The 21,012-nt window shown below is 40.5% G+C and overlaps 1 protein-coding gene across 3 annotated transcripts in view; it reads left to right on the top strand.

The window, feature by feature from the left end:
• ANKRD28 (ankyrin repeat domain 28) overlaps positions 1-21,012 on the top strand; it is a 165,644-nt gene that overhangs the window by 36,731 nt on the left and 107,901 nt on the right. Inside the window, exon 1 of one of the 3 annotated variants that reach the window (XM_040352951.1) lies at positions 18,202-19,458. The exons of 1 other annotated variant lie outside the window; for it this stretch is intronic. In XM_040352951.1, coding sequence (XP_040208885.1) covers positions 19,345-19,458 — 114 coding nt within the window. In that variant the 5' untranslated portion in view covers positions 18,202-19,344. Of the gene's footprint in view, positions 1-18,201; positions 19,459-21,012 lie in introns of those variants that run through there. One more of the 3 variants, XM_040352948.1, reaches the window with a different exon arrangement.

Below are 21,012 nucleotides of genomic sequence, written 5' to 3'. Positions count from 1 at the left end.
TCTAGGATGTAGTTTGGAAAAAAGTAATAAACCATACTGATTTTTTTGGTAGCTGAATATTAATGTGTACATCAGTATTGGTAATTTTGCTGCCCTTGTCGGAGTACAGAGGCCTGGTTTGTTTTAGAAATATACAGGAAATTGCAATAAGTCAGATGTGGAAAAAGGGGAATATATCTACCGTATTTATCGGGGTATTGCGCGCACCACTAAAGTGGACCCGCATTCCTGTAAAAAAAAATATTTTATTACTTACAGTTTTGGTGTCTTGCGCGGCGTCCATCGGCGGGTCCGGCGTCCGTCTGCGGCTTCGGTGGTGTCCTCCTCGTCGGGTCCGGCGTCCTTCTGCGGTGTCCTCCTCGCTCGATCCCCGCGCCGAGTTTGAACCACTGTGCCGGCATATACCGAACGCAGTAATATATTATATAGTTCTCTACCAGTTAAACACCCCACATATATAAAATGGATTACAATCAGTGATTGTTTTACTTTTCATCAAGGTCTTGGGAGAAATAGGGACAGCTTTAAAGGACCTGGTTATAAAGGTCATCAGAATTATTGCTTGTGGTTTTTCTTCAGTTATTGTGCTTTGCTTTTCTCCCTGGAGTAATATCTGTATATTTGAAAAGACAAAGGGGGGAAAAAACAGCCAGCAGTAAAGGATAATCAGCAATATTGGGTGGGGAAAGTCCTGCAAAAGTTATAACGCTAGTTAACATTGCTGAGCCATTCGGTGACATTTGTTGGAATGTATATCCCTTATGGAATATTATTGGCATAACACCTAGTATGATTTTGTAAATCTGCACCTAAATGTCTGTTGCAATATCAGATGAGATGTGCTGGTCGGAAGTCATGACATTACTGACCTGGACATTGCAGCAAAGACATCCTCAGAGAATTGCTTTCAAGCTGCCAGTGTTATGAATACCTGCTGATTGCTAGTTACAACTTCCATTATACGGGAAGCTTTGAAAGCGGAGAAAAGCTTGTTGTTTCCAGACTTTTCCTGCTTTTGTCTTTTTGCCTGACTTTTTGAAGCTGTGTGCATAAACAGGCTTGGCATGTTTTTAGTACTACAGAATTCCAGAGCCAGCTGTATTGTATGCAATGTCAAACAAACATTCTTGGGCCCAGTACATCGTACTGAAAAGTGGGCTGGTTCAGCAGGAACTGGTCCACTTGCAGTACGTCTGTCTGTCCAGCAGAAGCCGGTCCAACGACTGGCTACTGCTCAACAGCCATGCTGGAAAACCAGCATTCAATCAAATCGGTGACTGCAACCAATGTCTGCAAGTGCTTATTGTATTCTGGTGTCAGGTGGGAGTTCAGTCCCCATCAGAATACAATAGCACAGTGGGAGAGATCCCTGCATCACACATTGTAGGGCTCTGTCAGGTGTGTCTTCTTTTTTTTTTCTTTCTTTCAGTTCAACCCACAGTGTAATGTTTGCCTTGATATTGAATGGTAAATATAAGAAAGTGAATACATACATTGTAACCTTGTACAAACAAAATGAAATGGCTAGCTCCAGGTATTTGTAGTGGGGATAATAAAATGTTTGGCTGTAGTCCGTATACAATGAAGCTGGAGAACAATGGCGCATGCAGGAAATTAAGACAATATGAATGTTTGGTGAAATATTAGTTACACCGTCCTTTAGTGTTCAGTGGTTGTTGTTGTGTCTTCAATTTTTCATCAAGCATGAAGTGAATGGCCTGTCTGACATTCCCATGTAGTTTTACACATGCTCTCTCTGGCTTGTTACAAATACTACTACAATACAAATATATGCAGTTGTGATTGATGTGGTTTTCAAGTGCATTTTAGAAAATTTCTCGTTTTAACAAACTGCGTAACTGGTGGATAAGGAAAGCCAGCCGACGCGTCCTTAACCGATAAATCCATGAATGTAAAAACGAGTATTGCTGGCAAAGTATTGAAATTGGGGAGGAGGGGGGGGGGGGGGATACTCAACCCCAAAAAAGGTGTAGTGTAAAAAAAGACAGGCAGTTTTTAAAAAGTTATTTAAAAAATTGAAAACCATGCCCCCTGATGTAGATCCATCGCCATTTATGACGGCCGCTGACCCAAAAACAAAAAAACACGTACGCTCCTGCCATCCTCCAGCTCTGGCATCCTACAGTTCTAAAAATAACTAAGGAGCAGGGGGTCACCCCACCCCTTAGTTAAGAACTCTCATTTTTTTTTTTTGGGGGGTGGTGGCTGGCATCTTGATTGGCAGTGGATCCACTTTGGGGGACTTTTTTTTTTTTTTTAAGGAAAGGTACGTGATTGTGCCTAGCCGTGCCATTCTGCCGACGTATATCGGCGTGAAGGGGTCCTTAAGTGGTTAAAGGTTAAGTTCACCTTTTGGAACAGTGATAGTGGACGGGCATCTTCTCTGGGTGCCCGCCAGTCCTTGTTTGAAAATGTGACCGTGTGTGACTCTGCCCGCCCACGTCATTCATTCTCAGTCCTCTGTGAATGGGAACTTACAAGTCCCAGCAGCCTTTGTGGCTTGTAGTTTAATGGACTACCATAGCGCTGTTAAATTCATTCTTGTCTGTGTGTATTTGCCTGCCTGTATGAGAAGACATACACGGAGTCTGCAGGAGTCCTGCATGGCATCTGCTGTTAAGCAATGCTTTCTAGGCTCCTAGTAAAAAAATAAATGCATTTTTTTTTGCAAAAAAAATGCATTTGATTTTTATTCACAAAGGTGAACTTCTCCTTTCAACTATCGAAGCGCCAGAGTTTAAGGAACAAGAAGATAGGCATCTTATTCTGATTGCGGGGTGCGGAATTTCAGAATCGCAGCTGCTAATTGACGTAAGTTTTCCAACTAACGTTCGACTTCTGTTTTGGCCAGTGTACTTTATGATAAAGCCAAATTTTGATCTATCTGTAGCTACTCCGGAGCTAAACTTCAGCTTTAAGATGAAAATTCCACCTTTTCCTGTCAAGGTGCATTCCTCTAGATCAGCGAATGCCTCTTGGGCTTTTTAGCATTAGGCATCGGTTTCAGATTTACAAAGCTGTCATCTGGTGTTCTGTTGACCAAGTTATACCAGGTGGATTTTTTGGCCTCTTCTGAAGCCATATTCAAAATTGGTCATTCTAAAGGTATATTTTAAATAACAAACATGCTGTACTTACCTGCACTGTGCAATGGTTAAGCACAAAGCAGCCCTGAGCCTCCTCTACTTGGGTCCCCCAAGTGACCCCCATAGCAAACCACTTACTATGGCAACTCGTGTCGTCTCCGATCCCTCTTCACTGGCTGTGATTGACAGCAGCAGGAACCAATGGCTCTTGCTGCTGCCATTCTGTCCAGTGAGCAGGGAGAGAGCCACTCTCTCATGCACAACGCTGTATTGAGATCAGGCTCAAGTAAATATAAAGGGGGGAGCTGCATCTAGGTAATGAATTAAGGCAAAATAAACTTTTACCTTTTTTAGAACCACTTTAAGGTTCTTCAAGAAGTTCTTTAACCTGCCTGGCGGTCTTCCCGAGTCTGACACGGGGTTAGATTTTCCTGCTGCGAGCGGAAACCCCGTGTCAGACTCGGGCTTGCCTCGCTAGATCCACAGGCACAAGTTACTTACCTTGTCCCTGGATCCAGCGATGCCACCGCGCTGTGTGAGCGAGTGGGACCTCGCTCGATTCACACAGTGCCTCCGTGTGACACCGATCTCCGTTCCCTGCGACGTTACGACGCACGGGGACGGAGAACGGCGCCAAATTCAAAAAAGTAAACAAACACCTTACATACAGTATACTGTAATCTTATAGATTACAGTACTGTATGTAAAAAAAACACACCCCCCCTGTCCCTAGTGGTCTGTCCTGTGTCATGCATGTCATTTTATATAATAAAAACGTTTCTTTCTCCCTGCAAACTGTAGATTGTCCATAGCAACCAAAAGTGTCCCTTTATGTCAAAAATAGTTTTAGATCAGCTAAAAAACAGCGATAATAAATTATAATCACTTGCAGAATTGTGCGATAGCGATTTGTGGGGAAATTCGTCATAAAAAAAAAAAATAATGACAGCAACAATTCTGCAACTGAGCAAATTTCAGTGATTTTGATTTGATTACATTATTGAATAATTTTTATTATAATTATATTATTATTTGTTATAATTATTTATAATTATTTATTATATTATAATTTATAATTTTGTTTTTAAAAAAATGTCATACCCGGGATGCCTATTAGAAGCTTGTTTGGTCAGATTTAAGTGAGTTATTTCTAAAAATTACAGACCTACAATATAAAACGCCAAATTTCCTTGCAAATAATGGTACCGCTTTTAGCATGTTTTTTCTGACAGAATCATACCGCCAGGGAGGTTAACCACGAAAGCCCCGGACCATTTTGTAGCTAAATGACCAGGTCACTTTTTGCGGTTCTGCACTGCATCGATTTAACTGACAATTGCGCAGTCGTGCGACGTGGCTCCCAAACAAAATTGACGTATTTTCTTTCCCCACAAATAGAGCTTTCTTTTGGTGGTATTTGATCACCTCTGTGTTTTTTTATTTTTTGCGCTTTTAACAAAAATGGAGCTATAATTTTGAAAAAATTCAATATTTTTTACTTTTTGCGATTTTAAATATCCCCAAAAAAACTAAACATTTTTTTCCTCAGTTTTTAGGCCAAAACGTATTCTTCTACATACTTTTGGCAAAAAAATAGCAATAAGCGTTTTGATTTGTTTGCGCAAAAGTTATAGCGTCTACAAAATGGGGGATAGTTTTATAGCATTTTTATAATTTTTTTTTTACTAGTAATGGCAGCAATCTGCGATTTATTTATTTCACGCCGCGTGCACCGGCAACAACTGCTTCTTAAAGGGGACGTACAGGTACGTCCTTTTGCCTGCCCGTGCCATGCTGCAGACGTATATCTGCGGGCGGCAAGCGGTTAAAGGAGTTGTAAAGGTACAATTTTTTTTTTTTCCCCCTCAATAGCTTCCTTTACTTTAGTGCAGTCCTCTCTCACTTGCCTCATCCTTCCATTTTGCTTTTAAATGTCCTTATTTCTTCTGAGAAATCCTCACTTCCTGTTCTTCTGTCTGTAACTCCACACAGTAATGCAAGGCTTTCTCCCTGGTGTGGAGTGTCGTGCTCGCCCCCTTGGACTACAGGAGAATCAGGACGCTCTCTACGTTGCAGATAAAGGAGCTGTGTGTTAATGGGCGTCCTGACTCTCATGTAGTTCAAGGGAGGGGGAGCACGACACTCCACACCAGGGAGAAAGCCTTGCATTACTGTGTGGAGTTACAGACGGAAGAACAGGAAGTGAGGATTTCCCAGAAGAAATAAGGACATTTAAAAGCAAAATGGAAGGATGAGGTAAGTGAAGGGGGACTGCACTAAGCTAATGAGGGGAAAAAACAATTGTACCTTTACAACCCCTAAAAGCTGCAAGCCACCCCCGAAGGCTTTTTGGAGTCCCACTGCTCTTTTATGATCTATGTCCCTAAAGTCTTTCCACAGAAGTTGAGGTTGTTGGGCGTGGGAAAGGTTTTATCTTTTTTTCATTTTTGTGTCCTCTAATGAGGCAGTTGTGTTTTCATAGGCTTTTTTTTTTTTTTTAAGGTAAAAAAATGAGTTCAGACGCAGAAGTTTCTGACATGTCAGACGCTAAACGTGATACCCGCGTTTAGCAGCGTTTCGTTTATAGGCTTTTTTCGACATTTAAATAAAAACTATTTTTTTTTTTTTTTTAAACTAAATGCAAACATGGCAAAACGGACGTTTTAAACGTGGGTTACTATCTGTGAAGTTATATCGTTCAGGATCCCATGTACATGAAGCCTTACTGCTACTTCTCCGTCTAAATTCAAAGCAGTTGTTTTATGTTGGGAAAAGGGAAGAAGAATCTAACACTTTGTGTTTTTCTAAGGCGTTTTTTATCAAGCAGCTGAAAATGATTTTTGTGCTTTGGTACTCGGGGGTGTGGAAGGGGCCTGGTCCTTACTTTGAGGTCTAGGCTTTTAGGGCAAGCAATTGGAAGGTAGAATGTACCTGGTGCTGTAATATACAATCTTTGAGGAATGGTAATGGATGCAGTCAGCCGTATTGGAGTCCTTAAACTTCTCCCTCATTGGCTAGCAGCTTAGGGGCTTTGGACAACTGATAACTTGGCAGCAAGTCTGCATTTTTTGTTTCCATCTGCTTAGATGTGTCCTTGCTCTTTCTAGTCCCGAGCAGCAGTGCAGGGAAGGAGGTGAGTGAAGAGAATAGAGAGACAGGAATAGTTTCTGTATGGCCCTGCATAGAAGCCTGCAGTGAAACTTTTTAAGGGGCACTAGGTGTCCTGGTCATTTTGTGGCTGTTTTTTCCAGTTACCATAGTGACCAGGATTTGTCAAGCCCTGCAAAAGGGGAACTGCCAACATGAAAAATTCCACAGGATTTACACATTGAAACCTCACAGTACATGGGCTGCATTATAGAGGAACAGTTTTCCGTTATGTCAAAAAATAACTGTCTGATGTGGTTAGGAAGTCCAATGTATGTATGAGTCATTGCCCTGGATTTTATATAGCTACATCCACAGTCTGTCACCACCCAAAATGTGACTCACTTCATTGGTTTCAGGGTTCCCCAGATGAGAAGTTGTATAAACCAACCCCTCCCTCCTCTTCCCTCTCTTTTCTAAACTGAACATCCTTCTGTGAGCTTCTGTTAGTACACATGGGAATCCTCAGGGAATTTCACAGAAAATTCCATTTCTTCATTTACACAGAAGGATTTACTTGGGGGGGCTATTTTTTCTGTAGATTTGTTCAGAAACTTTGTATTTCGCTCTAACAAGCTTGATCTCGCCTGTTCTGCAGCTCATGACCTTGGGAAAAGATACGCTGACCCAGTTAAAATATAATAATCCTATATTAGTATATGTTACTATATGTTGTAAAGAGCTTGGTTTTTGCATTGTTTTTTTCTCTGTATTCTAACCCTGTTTAAAATTTGGGAAAAATGCAATTTATTTTTAAAACAAATTTTAATTCCTCATGCCCCTGTGAAGTAGATCTTTGTCCTTCTTTCTGTATGTAGCCAGGTCACCTCTTTATGCTGTTGCTGAATAGTTCTGAATCAGGATTTGGGAGGCCGCTTGGCCCTTAAAGTCTCTGGTTATGTATCTTATGTGCAAGTACAAAAAAAATCTGTTCATTCTGTGCAACTCTCCTGGAATAACTGAAATGCCTCTCGATCGGAATGAATTGAGATTTTCCACGCATGAGCAGAAGATGACAACTTTGGAGACTTTGCAGCAGTAGCTCTGTGGCTCCCAGTGGGCTGCACAGCGGACATCTGGCAGGAGCGGGTTCAGGTGAGTATAAGTTTGTGGGATAAGGTCATTTAGAGAATAACTGTACAGTTAGGCTTCTTTCACACTATGGATTGTATGTCCGTTTTATAATATCCGTATTACACCTATTAACGGACGTTTATTAACGGATTTAATAACGGATACATACGGATAAATATTTTACCATTCTTCCTTTATTGAAAACGGATAATGTTTATCCGTATATATCCGTATACATCCGTTATATCATTCCTTTCTAACGTCCGTTAATAAAAACATTTCACCCTTTCTTGAAGTCCAGCTCCAGAAGTCGCATGGATATTCAGGGGAACCCCGCCGTCAATTTAAAACAAAAATGACGTGCGGTTCCCGGTAAATATCCATAACCAGACCCTTCAGGTCTGGTATGGATATTCAGGGGAACCCCGCCGTCAATTTAAAACAAAAATGACGTGCGGTTCCCCCTAAATATCCATAACCAGACCCATTATCCGAGCACGTTGACCTGGCCGGCCGCAGAAAAGAGGGGGGACAGAGTGCGGGGATTTACCGGGAACCGCACGTCATTTTTGTTTTAAATTGACGGCGGGGTTCCCCTGAATATCCATACCAGACCTGAAGGGTCTGGTTATGGATATTTACCGGGAACCGCACGTCATTTTTGTTTTAAATTGACAGCGGGGTTCCCCTGAATATCCATGCTCAGTAAAATTAACGTCCGTTAACATAACGGACATTTACGGAGACATTTACTAACGTCCATGTGCCATAGACTTCAATGTTAAAATATAACAGACGTTAATATATCCGTTACTTGCAACGGACAAATAATTTACAAAAAATAGTGCAAGACCCGTCACATATTCCGTTATAACTAACGTCCGTATGTTATAACGGACTATTACGGATCTTTACGGAACATAAAAAAATCCCATAGACTTTAATGATATTTTATAAAGGACGTATAACTTCCGTTTTTTAACATTATCTGACGGATTTTAAAACGGATTATTAAAACGGATTTATTTTGTAGTGTGAAAAGGGCCTTAGCCTTTAAAGCTGTGTTACAATGGTTATAAAGGCTCAAGGTTTCTTACCTTAATAAAAAAATTGTAAAGTTAGCGCTAAACCAAAATTATACAGCTGCTAGCAAAAGGCATTATACAAGTCTTTCAAATCAATAAACCTACAAAATGTACAGCGCTGTGATATGTAAATAAAAATAGTCCTTCTGTAGTATTAAAAAAAAAAAAAATCATCCAGTGATCCAACTTATTAGGTGCAAGAATGTTCAGCCAATATAAGGATTGAAGGCTTATTGTCTACACAATTAAAGTGGTTGTAAACCCATACACCACTTTTACCTACAGGTCAGCCTATGAGGAAATATCTCCTAAACCTGCACAGTTTAGGAGAAATTTACCATATACACTTGTTCTGACTTCATCGGCGCATGCGCACTGAAAGAGCATGATCGTACCGTTTGTAATGTCCCATGCCATGACCGTTGGCTCCCACGCAACTCCGGACAGTCACAGAGATGGCGTCCACGGCCCCGGAAGGAAGAGTGGTGAAGATGGACACGGCCACCAGCGGGGACATCACTGGCTTTATTTGCAGGCAAGTGGCACATAATGGGCGAATATGCAATGCATACTAGCCCATCATGCTTTTACTTTGCAGGGAACAAAAAAGGAAGTAAAACCCACCAGGGTTTACTTCCTCTTTAAGTGCAGCAAACAAATTATGCCAATCCTATGGAGTGGGCGTTGCCTTTCCTTTATCCTTATTTGTGAAACTCCAGGTGTATAAGAAAAGAAGGAAAAAAACTTATACCGATTTTGTTTTTAAATGTCCATTTCAATAAATACTTGCACTGAGGCATGTTTTTGTTTACTGCCTTTGGTATTTCAGGACCTATGAATGGAGCTCTACCCTGTTAAAGTATGGAAGCCAGCAGATATTCCTAACTTCACCCTTGTTGCCTTAGGCGTAGTTCACACCAGTGCACTGTGCAAGATCACATACAATGTCTGCAATGCGATTTCAGCAATACAGATAGTTCGGCTGAATTCGGAATCTCATTCGGACCAAACTCGTACTGGACCCCCCCCCCCCCCTTTTTTTTGGTCCGCACCAGATTTGAATCGCATGAGTGTTTACATTGTCACTTAACTTGGCGCAAAAAATGGCCTGGGAATACAGGGGGCAAATCTTCTGGTCTTTAAGTGGTTAATACTGCTTTCAAGCGCAGCATAGGTGCCTGGATCTGTTTGTATTTTGCATATGAAAGCGGTAGTAAACTGCTGCATTGAAGAAAAGGGGGGGGAAAAAACTTTACCTTAATGGCATAATGTGCTAGTATGCATTTCTAGCACATTATGAAACGCTTACCTTAGAACGAAGCCCTCCAGTGGTGGACTATCACCGCTGATGGGGCTTCCATCTTCACCCAGTCTTTCTTCTGGGTTTGCGGGCTCCAAGAGCTTGAATGTCTGGGTCTGTGGTGACATCACAGCCACTGCACATGGCTTTAAAGAGATGGCACAGGTATTCTGTTCCTTCAGAGTGCATGTGCCAGTGACGCCACCGGCTGCCAAAAGAGCAACTATATTTTTAACAGGACACGTTAAAGAGAGATTACGTTTATCTACAGGTAAGTTCATCTGTAGGTAGACATCAAAGTGGACTTTACTACCTACCTCTTGACTGATCTCTCTGCAAGGAAACGCAGTAAAAATGTTGCGTTGTAAACCAGTATCATAATTTCAATTGGACTGAAGCTCTTTTTTATGCAAGTGAAATTTGCTTATATTGAAAAATTTGTTTTTACTATAGAGCTTATCTAAACTCTCAAAATATCCAGTAAAACCTTGGTTTGAGAGCGGTTTGCAAGACAAGCAAAATTTCTTACTAAATTTTGACTTGATATACAAGCGATGTCTTGATATAAGAGTAGCGTCATGTCACAACTGAGTATAAAAGAGGAGAGGCGCCTCCAAGTGTAGCAATGGTTACATTTAATGAAGGTACAACATTTAACAACTTGCAAGATTGATTAAAAGAGGCACATCGAAGTATGCAGACATCCGGGGTAAAGCAGTCCACATAGACCGTCCTCCGCACCGCCATCGACGTCATCCCTGCCACGCTGCGCTCAGTGAGGCTTGAACCGCTCGTGTTCATATCACTCTTCTGCAGGGTAGTCTTCCCGGTCACGATTGCAGACTGAGCAGTGAGCCGGCGGTGTGCAGTGCGGTCTATGCTGACAGCTTTACCCTGCATTCCTGTATACTTAAAAGTGCCTATTTTATTCCTCGGCCATGTGAGTTGACAAATGTACCTTCATTACATGTAACCATATTGCTACACTTAGATGCGCCTCTCTTCTCTTTTTATACTCTGTAGCTCCTGCTGGATTTTGCTTCTAATCCCCTTGGAGAGGCTTCCATTTGTGGATGGACATTTTATGGTTGCACAACTTATCACATTGCTATAATCTTTTTATATGGACTATAAACTGAAGGACTTGAATAAATGGTTGTGGAATGAATCATTTGAGTTTCTATTATTTCTTATGAGGAAACTCGCTTTGATATACAAGTGCTTTGGATTACAAGCATGTTTCTGGAATGAATTCTGCTCACAATCCAAGGTTTGACTGTACATGAAATACAAATGTGGTGGGCTGTGGAATGCAGAACTGCACTTTGAGCCAGAGGGCACTTTGTACAGTGGAAGTCAAAGAAAAAATGTTATCCATAAAACACTAAAAGGTATAAATTTACAGGTATTTTTTAAACCAGCAGGAATGGATGACCTCACTACAATAAATAACTTTGAAAGTGTGCAGTTGAATCGCAAGTCAGTCTCTCCAACGGCTGGAAAACAAATGTTTAGGAAAGGGGTCCTTCAAGGCCATGAGCCACACAGCCCTGACATGTTTCACCTCGTACAGCTCACTTGGAGAATAAGTTCACCTTTTGCAACATGATGCATGTCATCGTAAAAAGGTGAACTTCTTCTCTGGCTAACCAGTTTAGGTTCTGCCTGGAACATATTGTATTACTTTTATAGACTTGCTATTGAGGTCCCAAAGTATTTTTATTATTCTATTGTGCATGTTCTATGGCTAATGGTATTAAAAGTTGAATTCAATTTTTTTTTTTTACATTTGCAGATCTCACACTTTGTGTTTTAACTTTTTTTTTTTTCATTGGTTTTATATATGATCACATGTCTGTCTAGTTAAAGCAGAGGTCCACCCGAAATAAAAAAAAAAGCCAGCAGCTACAAATACTGCAGCTGCTGACTTTTAAAAAATGGACACTTGCCTGTCCAGGGTGCCCGCGATGTCAGCAGCCGAGGCAGAGCAATCGCTTGTCTCTCATCTGCCCCCGCCGCCATCCTTGGTGAGGCAATCCGGAAGTGAGGCGTTTCGGCTTCACTGCCCTATTCCCTACTGCACATGCGCGAGTAGCGTGGCGCACCCTCACTGGTCCCCACTCTAAATGTGTTTCCCAGGAGACAGCAGGGGGGCAGTGGCATGATTTCCACGGGAGTCTATGCCTGGAAGTGGGAGCAAATACCTGTCTAGGACTGGTATCTGCCCCCCCCTGAAAGGTGCCAAATGTGACACCGGAGGGGGAGGGTTACGGAAAGCGGAAGTTCCATTTTTGGGTGGAACTCTGCTTTAAGACGAATATTTTGGCAGTTGTACTTTTATCCAACAACTCACTACTATTTTTATTTTTATATTTTATATTTTATATATATATATATATATATATATATATATATATATATATATATATATATATATATATATATATATATATATACTCTTTCTGGAATTCTGCTTGGGTCTTGGGCACTTTATATTATGATCATAGTAGGACATTTGTATTATCTGTACATAACACATTGGCCCGTTTTTTATAGTGATTTTATTTGGTTGCCCTATATTTTACTATTTGGTGTGTTTTTACTTCCTCCTGCCCTGTAAGGACATTGAGCATACGATATAGTGAAGTTCAATAAGCGTTTGAATGGCTAGTAAGGGGATTTTAGCTAATCCTTTATGACAGCTGATGCACAAATACGTGAAGCACCCGTGTTGGAGAGAAGTGTGGCATTCTGTGATCTATGTTTTTCAGGACAACTTATCCTACGTCAGCCTGTAAACCTTATTAATCTCTTCACTGACGTTGTGGCAATTGTAGATGGTATGCCACATGAAGTGTGTTCTTTTTAATCATTCAAATGATATAATCACTTTATTTTTACTTATTTTCTTGTAGATTAATGTTCAGCTAGAAAATCATTGAGGGCCTTAAGTGCAGTCCCCCCAACACACATAGAGGTATGCACAATAGTAGCACATTTTTGTGTTAAGGTGCATTGTGTTGCGTTGGACCGCGTATTTAAAATGAATGAGCTGTAATGCGCTTCGGTGCCCAAAAAGTTGTCCTGCTGCATTTTTTCATCATATGGTGATGCACAATAAAGAGAAATGGAGTAAAATATACATCCATTGCCCACACGAGATGCACTACTGCTCTGCCAAGCAACATTCTACTTGAGTTGCTAAACTAGCTGTGCGTTGTCTTTACTGTACAATTGGCCGCAAGCCATTTATGATCGAAGAAAAATAAATATATTTTTTAACCTCTGATTTCTACTTGGTGACATTATATGCCATTTAATTAGAACTATCCATATGACACTTTTTCTTGGAAGTCTTCTTTATCTCAGATATCTTCCGATTTTTGTAAATTTTATACTGAGGCTTTATTTATGCCAAGACAGGGAGACTCGTTCCTTCTGTTTTCTTTATCTCTTTGAGCCTTGATCGTGCCCTGAAGAATCCGAAGGGCGAAACGCGTAGACACACAAGGGCTCACTGTACATACTGTATCATTGTAGATTTTTTACTTTTTGAGCACTCGACAAATAATCGATTACCATTTTCATATTCGATTAATCGGCCAGTAACCTAATGGGTTTAAAAAAAAAAATTGGCACTTTAAAGTACAACAAGAGCAAATCGCTACTGTAAATATTACTTTCACTGTTTAACAGTAAAAAATTAACCCCTTACAGTAGCAATTATTTGCTCTTTTTGTACTAATTTTTATTTTATTTTTTTAACCCCCATTATATTACTAAACATCTCAGGCCTGGGTCACACCTCTGTTTTTTGGTGCTTTTTTGCAGAAACACACTACAGTTCATTTTCTGTACATGGTTTCCTATGGGACACGTTCACATCATGTGTTTTTCACTGCCATCTCCTTTCCTCTAATTAGAGCCCCCAAACATATATATATATATATATATATATATATATATATATATATATATATATATATATATATATATAATTTTTATTCTAACACCCTAGAGAATAAAATGGCTGTCTTTGCAATACTTTCTGTCACACCGTATTTGCGCAGCGGTCTTACAAGCGCACTTTTTTTTGGGGGGAAAAAAATGCTTTTATTTGCAATTAAAAATAAGACAACTGTAAAGTCAGCCCAATTTTTTTTTTTTTTTATATTGTGAAAGATAATTTTATGCCGAGTAAATTGATACCCAACATGTCAAGCTTCAAAATTGCGTTCGCGGAATGGCGACAAACTTTCTACAGGATGCATGTTTTGAGTTGGAAGAGGTCTAGGGCTAGAATTATTGCTCTCGCTCTACCTATCGTGGCAATGCCTCACATGTGTGGTTTGAATACCTTTACATATGCGGGCGCTACTCACAAATGCATTTGCTTCTGCGCGCAAGCTTGGCGGGACGGGCACATTATTATTTTTTGGCTCCTAACTTTTTTAGCTGGCTCCTAGATTCCAAGCAAATTTGTCAAACCCTGTGTGTATTACATCCTGGCATAGCACCCTGTCCTGTTCTAAAAATGAGCGTTGTAAATACCCGTTTAGCGTGATCTTCAGGCAGTCACGTGACTCTCGGCCGGTTTCCATGGCTACTGGAGGAGTGGCTGAGCGGCCATTGTGATCTCCCCAACTGATGTCGGAGGGAGATGACAGCCCCTCCTGCAGAAGCCATCCATCAGAGCTGTACAGCGGCCTTGTGGTCATGTTTAGAGCCATCTTCAGGCTGGTCACAGGTATTTGCAGTGCTTGTTTTTAGAAAAGATGGGTACAGTGTGCTATGCCAGGCTCTAATAGAGGGTCTGGCATAGACTTGCAGGCTAGGGTTAACAACCACTTTGTCTCTGGTGCCCAAAGCTTCCAGGTCTGTCACAAAATTCTTTAAAAAAAATAACCAGTTCTGCCTCAAAAGCTTGTCTCTTTTGAAACATCAGGATCTGTTGGTTCCCGGATCGTTCATATACAGCCACCATTGAAATGCATTATATTTTGGGAGTGTTTTGGAGCTTCGACCTACCAAACGCTCAGGTGTCAATGGTCCTTAGTGTGCTATGGCAGAATTGAGAGCGCAGGGGAAATATGGGTTTATATACCAAATCGATAATAAAGCTTCTTTACTACTGTAAATGTAGCAAATGTGTGAAGTAGAAAATTCAATAGATGTTAAAACAAGCGTCTCCTTTGGTTTCTACAAAAACCCCTCCTAAGCGCCTTAAATTTTGTTCTCCTGATTGTACACTACAGCTGTGTATTGTTGGAGCCTTTAACCCTACCCTACTGTTGGTGTCCTAAGGTAATTGACCTCTTCTCTATTGTGAAGAAATCAGTCTTCGTATAACTAGTTTATTTATTTTTTCTAAATACCACAATAGAAGTGGTGCATCTGGATCGGTACCTTGGGTGCTGTACCTGGACCCGGACCCAATGTCATTGTAACGGGCTGTAATGTGTGCTTCAGGCACAGGCGCTCACCTTGGCATTTAGTGCAACGTAGTAGTTGGCCGCAGCCTGTTGTACAGATCCAGGGCCATTGTCACTACCTTTGGAACCCAGACCCTGAACACCACTTTGAGGGGGGTATGTCCACCAAGATGGATGAAGCCTGGATAGGGGTGAGTGTTGTGGATAGGTAAGACAGTTATCCTGTGTGTCTTACTATCCCTGTAACAACTGGGGCTTGATTTCTATATTGGAAGTGGAGGAAATGAGGGGGATCATGTGCAGTACTCGCAAACCAGTATAAGACCTACTATAAAACCTGCTTTTTGTTTTTTTTGGAATGGTTTCCTCTGCTCAGACGAAGGTAAACCTGTGGTCAAAAATGACTTGACTTTTTAGTCTCCTTCCAAATCAACCATTGCTCGCTGAATAGAACTATTCGTTAAAGCTTACACTCATGAGTACAAAACTCCTGCCCTTGTGTGTGCCCACTCCATTAGACCGGTGGGTGTTTCCTAGGCATTCTGGCACCAAGCCTCTGTTGCCCAGCTCTGTAAGGCTGGGCACTGGTCTTCTATTCATACATTTTCAAAGATTTACCAGGTGAGCGTCCAATCCTCTACTGATGCAGCTTTTGACCACAAGGTTCTTGCATTAGCACTCCAAGTTTGGTCTGCGGACCCTTTTTGTTGTTGGGCTTGTTGGCACAGTTTTTTTGTCAAGTTGTTGCTCACCCTTCTCATTAATTGCTTGGGGAAGTCCAAGGGTCTATGAATGCTCAGCTTCTGTGCTGTATGATTAAGATGGCGGTTGCTATGGGGGCTCTCGGCAGCAGAAATGATCCAGGAGTACTGGCGGGGGGTCCCCCCAAAGAGCAGGATTTGGAGCCGCTTTGTGCAAAACTATTGCAAAGAGCAGGTAAGTATGACATGTTTGATATTTCAAAAAATCCCTTTACAACCACTTTAAAGCAGAACTTCAGTTGACTCCCCGATTCCACCCCCCCCCCTTTTTTTTTTTTGCCCCTGTTACCTGAAGATGTTATCTGCATATTTCAGATACTCGCCCATCCAGTATATCCAGAGTTGTCCCACTGCGATCCTCATGTTCTGCCATTGCTTTGTCCCACGCTGCCATGTTCTGACATCATTGAAAGGCCCACTGTTTTTTCTCGGTTCAGTAGGCGACCCCCCTCGACAATGGGCTTGCCCCCTCCTCCTTTTCTTGAATGAAGGGTTATGCTTGATGTGCATATCCCAGGAGGCACAACGGGCAGTGTGCATGTCAATCGCCTAAGGCGAATGATGTGCAAGGGGAGGCAGGGCTGGACTTTTTTGTAATGGGGGGGGGGGGAGGGAGGTAAACCAAATACAACGCAATACTTCTGCAGTATAAGAAGGAGATGAATGGAAGGAACATGTGGAAAGGGAGTGAAGATCCGCTTTAATGCCGCGTACACACCATCACTTTATGTGATGGAAAAAAAACGACGTTTTAAATCATGAAATTAAACGACGTTTTTGAAACTTCATTTTCAAAAACGACGTTGCCTACACACCATCGGTTTTTCAAAATGCTCTAGCAAAGCGCCGTTACGTTCAGCACTCTTTTCCATTGAAGCTCGCTTCATAACTTGCTTCTGAGCATGCGCGGGTTTAAAAACGTTGTTTTGCCCACACACTCATTTTAATTGACACAAAAGACGTTTTGAAAAACGACACAAAAAATTGAAGCCTGCTTAAATTTTTTTTTGTCTTTTTCACAAGACATAAAACTACGTTTTCCACCACACACAGTCATTTTAATTGACGTTTTTCAAAACGTCGTTTTTCTTTCAACACATGGTGTGTATGCGAAATAAGAGTTTGTAGTGATGCTGTTGCCTGGAATTCCTCTTTTAGGCTGGTAGAAGTGCAATAAAATGTGAGTGGAGAGTAGAGCTGCACGATTAATCGTCAAACGTTATCGCGATCTTTTTCCCGTTGCAATTCTTGACACAGGGTTTTGCAATCTTTGACATGAAAAGAATTTTCTCTCTGCACTTTGGTATGCAAAGAATTTCCTGTCTGCTCTCAGCCAAAAGTCAGTCTGGGCAATCTGCCAAGTTTTAAAAACATTCTTTATCGGTGGAAAGTCTAAACATTGTATCACTTCAAAGGAATAAACTTCTGTATGTAAATTAGGGAACGTTTAACCACTTAAACACCAAACCTTTTTCTGACAGCTCTTCAAGTTAAAATCATTATTTTTTTGCTAGAAAATTACTTAGAACCCCCAAACATTATATATATTTTTAGTAGAGACCCTAGAGAATAAAATGGCGGTTGTTGCAATATTTTATTGCACAGCAGTCTTTTTTTAAATGCAATTTTTTTGGGGAAAAAATTACTTTAAAGAATTAAAAAAAAAACTAGCCAGTAAAGTTAGCCCATTTCTTTTTTTTTTTTTTTTTTTATAAATGTAAAAGATTTTACGCCGTGAGAGAATCGTGATCTTCTAACAAAAAAATTGTGATTCCCATTTTGGCCAGAATCGTGCAGCTCTAGTGGAGAGCCAACTGCCTATACACAGCTATCAATGGTAAAAATCTGTAAGAATTTGTATTTAATCTTGAGCCAAGTGTGCAAATATGAGAAATCAATTATATTTATAAAATGTATTGCTGGTAAACTTGGTTTTCTTTTACCTGCCTATGGTATTTTGTACATATTTATTTTTAAAGATTACTGTTTGTGTTCCCAGAAACAAAAATTATATTTGGAAAATATGCTCCAACTTTTTTTTCCCCCGAGTGGCAAAGCTTGCTCATGTAACTGCTTTCATATGTGGCAGTAAAAGACTTCTTCCTCAAGCCAGAGTCAGGCAATTTTCCATGTGGAAACTTCAGTTAGAAGTGTGCCCCCTCCTCCAAGAGGCAGATTAGTCACTAAACCACCAATGTTGTTGGTGACGACTGCAGAGTGAGGGCTGTTGCCCCTCCCCATCACAGGAAGTTACTGGCTCACGGGGTGCAGTGGCTCAAGTCTCTTAACATGTGAGCATTACTAGGCATTTCATTCTGCAGCTCTGCAGTGTGTTTTCTTCTTTCCACAACAGCTGGGATGGAATGCTACTGCTGCTGGGGAGTGAATTTGGTCTCTGCTCTATTACAAACACCCTCTCAGCCTGGGGCTCTGCAGCTCTGAACAACATTACTTCTGCAAAGGATTTGTTCTGAAATCATGAAAGGAAGCTGATTAAATAGCGTGCGATGCTTACGGGGGCACTGAGCCTGGCAGACCAAGAATTGAGACGTTTGCATGTAAAAGGACCTCCAGAGGCTGCCTTTGCTGTGGATTACAAAGGATGCTGTGTTTGATGGAGATACTTTAAGGAAAGATCTCAACTCCTAGAGGCTGCAAGCACCTTGCATGCGTAGTAGTGCTTCTTGCTTTGCTTTTCTCAGCTGGAGATTCCTGTGCTGCTTGTGTCTGAAATGAAATCTGTCACGGTTTATTGCTTTGGGCATATTGACGTAAACATCCTCTGTTTTTCTGTCATGTGGGACGCCTAGGATTTAGCCTGCTGCATTTCACTGGGAGTACCCTTTTCCCTTGTGTTCTGACTCATCACATGTGAATGAGCTGCAGTCCATCACTCCATTCGAGCTTTCATTGTTGCCACTTTTGTGGACCCCGCTGGATTTTTTATGCTTCACGTGGGGAGCTCAGTTCTGGATTAGAGCACTCGAATGTTATACAATGAATGAAATCCATTTTCAGATTCAGTTACCATGAAAAATACAGCATCAGTTCAGCAGGATACAAGTGTTCAGAGGCAGCAAACAGCTGACGAGTGTATTATATCAATTGACCTTGCAGGGTGTTTTGGTACTTTTTTACCACCCTGTCCTAAATAACACTTTTTATTTTTTATGGCAACTCAATAAATAGCTTTGGTAGATGATTATCTTTTCTTGGAGAAAAAAAAGCCAGTGACGCTTGTTGGGAATGTATTTTCTTTTGCATTGCGTATATGTATATATTTTTTATTTTTATCTGTTTTAGAGAACATACTTTTACTTCCTGCTGCATCAAAACTTTAATAGCAGATGGGAAGTAGACTTGTGAATGGGCCTGGTGCCATCTTTTTATAATTTTTTGTAGTACATGAAGTAGAGCTTTGGCTCAAAGTTAGATCGAATGAGCCGAGTGTGCATTGTTGTTTTGGAGGAGGGGGACGATGAATCCCCTGACTATGTTTCAAAGTTATCTTGTGGAAATCCATATTGTCCTGCACCGCCTGCAGTTGTGACGGTAAGACTTCTATGCTTTGTTTAATTCAACCTGCAAGCTAAGTTACTACCACTTTAGTTCATAAAACAGATCTGTTGTAGTCCTTTGGGGAAATCTGGCTCTTGCCCGAAAATCTTGAAATAATGTTTGTGCCCTGCTTAATGATAAAAGCACATATACATAATAAATTATTTATATATATATATATATATATATATATATATATATATATATATATATATATATATATATATATATATATATATATATATATATATATATATATATATATATATATATATATATATATATATATATATATATATATAAAAAAAAATTATGTATATATTTTTTATTTGTTTTACATTATACTTTTTTTTTTGTTTGTTTACTTTTCGTCTTTTCTGGTGCTAACATACTGTAAGAATTTAGGAGTTGGCTTACTGGCGTATGGGTGGGAGGGAAACCCTTTTTTCCCCCTTCCATGTTGAATCACATTTTAGCATGGAAAGAATTTTTCCATGAGGCCTTCAAGTTTTATGGCAAACCACAAAATGAGCCCTTTTGTTCATGTGCTTATTAGTCGTCTTGTGTTCCAGTTAGATTGACTTTTGTACTCCACAAGAGTATTTTTGACATTAGAAACCAGTCATGTTTTACAATTCACTTTTTAATCTTTAATGTTTTTAATTTGCCACGTGGACTGTAATTTTGTAGTTTTATTATCTATGTGCACCTGCTAGACAGCAGTCAGGTTGGTGACTGACCTTTTCACCGCTGCTAAAGCAATATAACTTGATACGGATTACCGGCAACTTTGACTGGACAGTACAATTGTGATAATGCATGCACGTTTAATGCTTGTTATGACGCACAATGTACGTTTCATTAGGGCAGGCGATTAATTTGAATGGACTGCCTAACGCACCAAAAATTGCAGGTGCCGTTTCTTGCAGTACTCCACACATTTATCACCAAGTTGAATTGGGGTGCCATTCAGAATGAATGAATGGCACTGCATCACGCCAATGGTTTTTAGGCAATGCTGAACTTGCTCACACAGCAGAGTATAAGTTTGACTTGGAGTTCAGCTTTGAGAGCAGGGATCGGCATAGTATCGGTTTTATAATGTGTAATTACATATCGCTGGCATATTACATGATGGTTTAGGCCAGGCTCACACCAATGCCACGTGTTTTTTGGAAAGTGCATCAAAGATGCAGCATTCAGAACTTTTATGCGCTTTCATGAAAACATGCGGTCTAATAGTCAATGGGAGCACATTGAAAGTTTTGCTAAACCCTGGACCTTGCATTCACTATATATGTATACTGTGGGAGACCAGAACATGGAAATGCAATGGTTTTGGTAAATAAACTTCTAAATACCTTTTCTCATCAGAGCAGATTTGTGACGTCTATCAGTGTCTGGTTTAAAGCTTGTAGGGGAAATTTTCATGCTACTCTGTTCCATGAGGCTGCATGACCCATGGTCAGTGCTGATTGGTCCTGTGCTGATCACATGCATCCTCCCAAGAAATACAAATAATCTCCTAGCAATACACACCAAACTGAG

The sequence above is a fragment of the Rana temporaria genome, chromosome 5 (assembly GCF_905171775.1).
Source record: "Rana temporaria chromosome 5, aRanTem1.1, whole genome shotgun sequence".
NCBI classification, from domain to species: Eukaryota; Metazoa; Chordata; class Amphibia; order Anura; family Ranidae; genus Rana; species Rana temporaria.
This window is presented reverse-complemented; position numbering and strand designations above follow the sequence as displayed.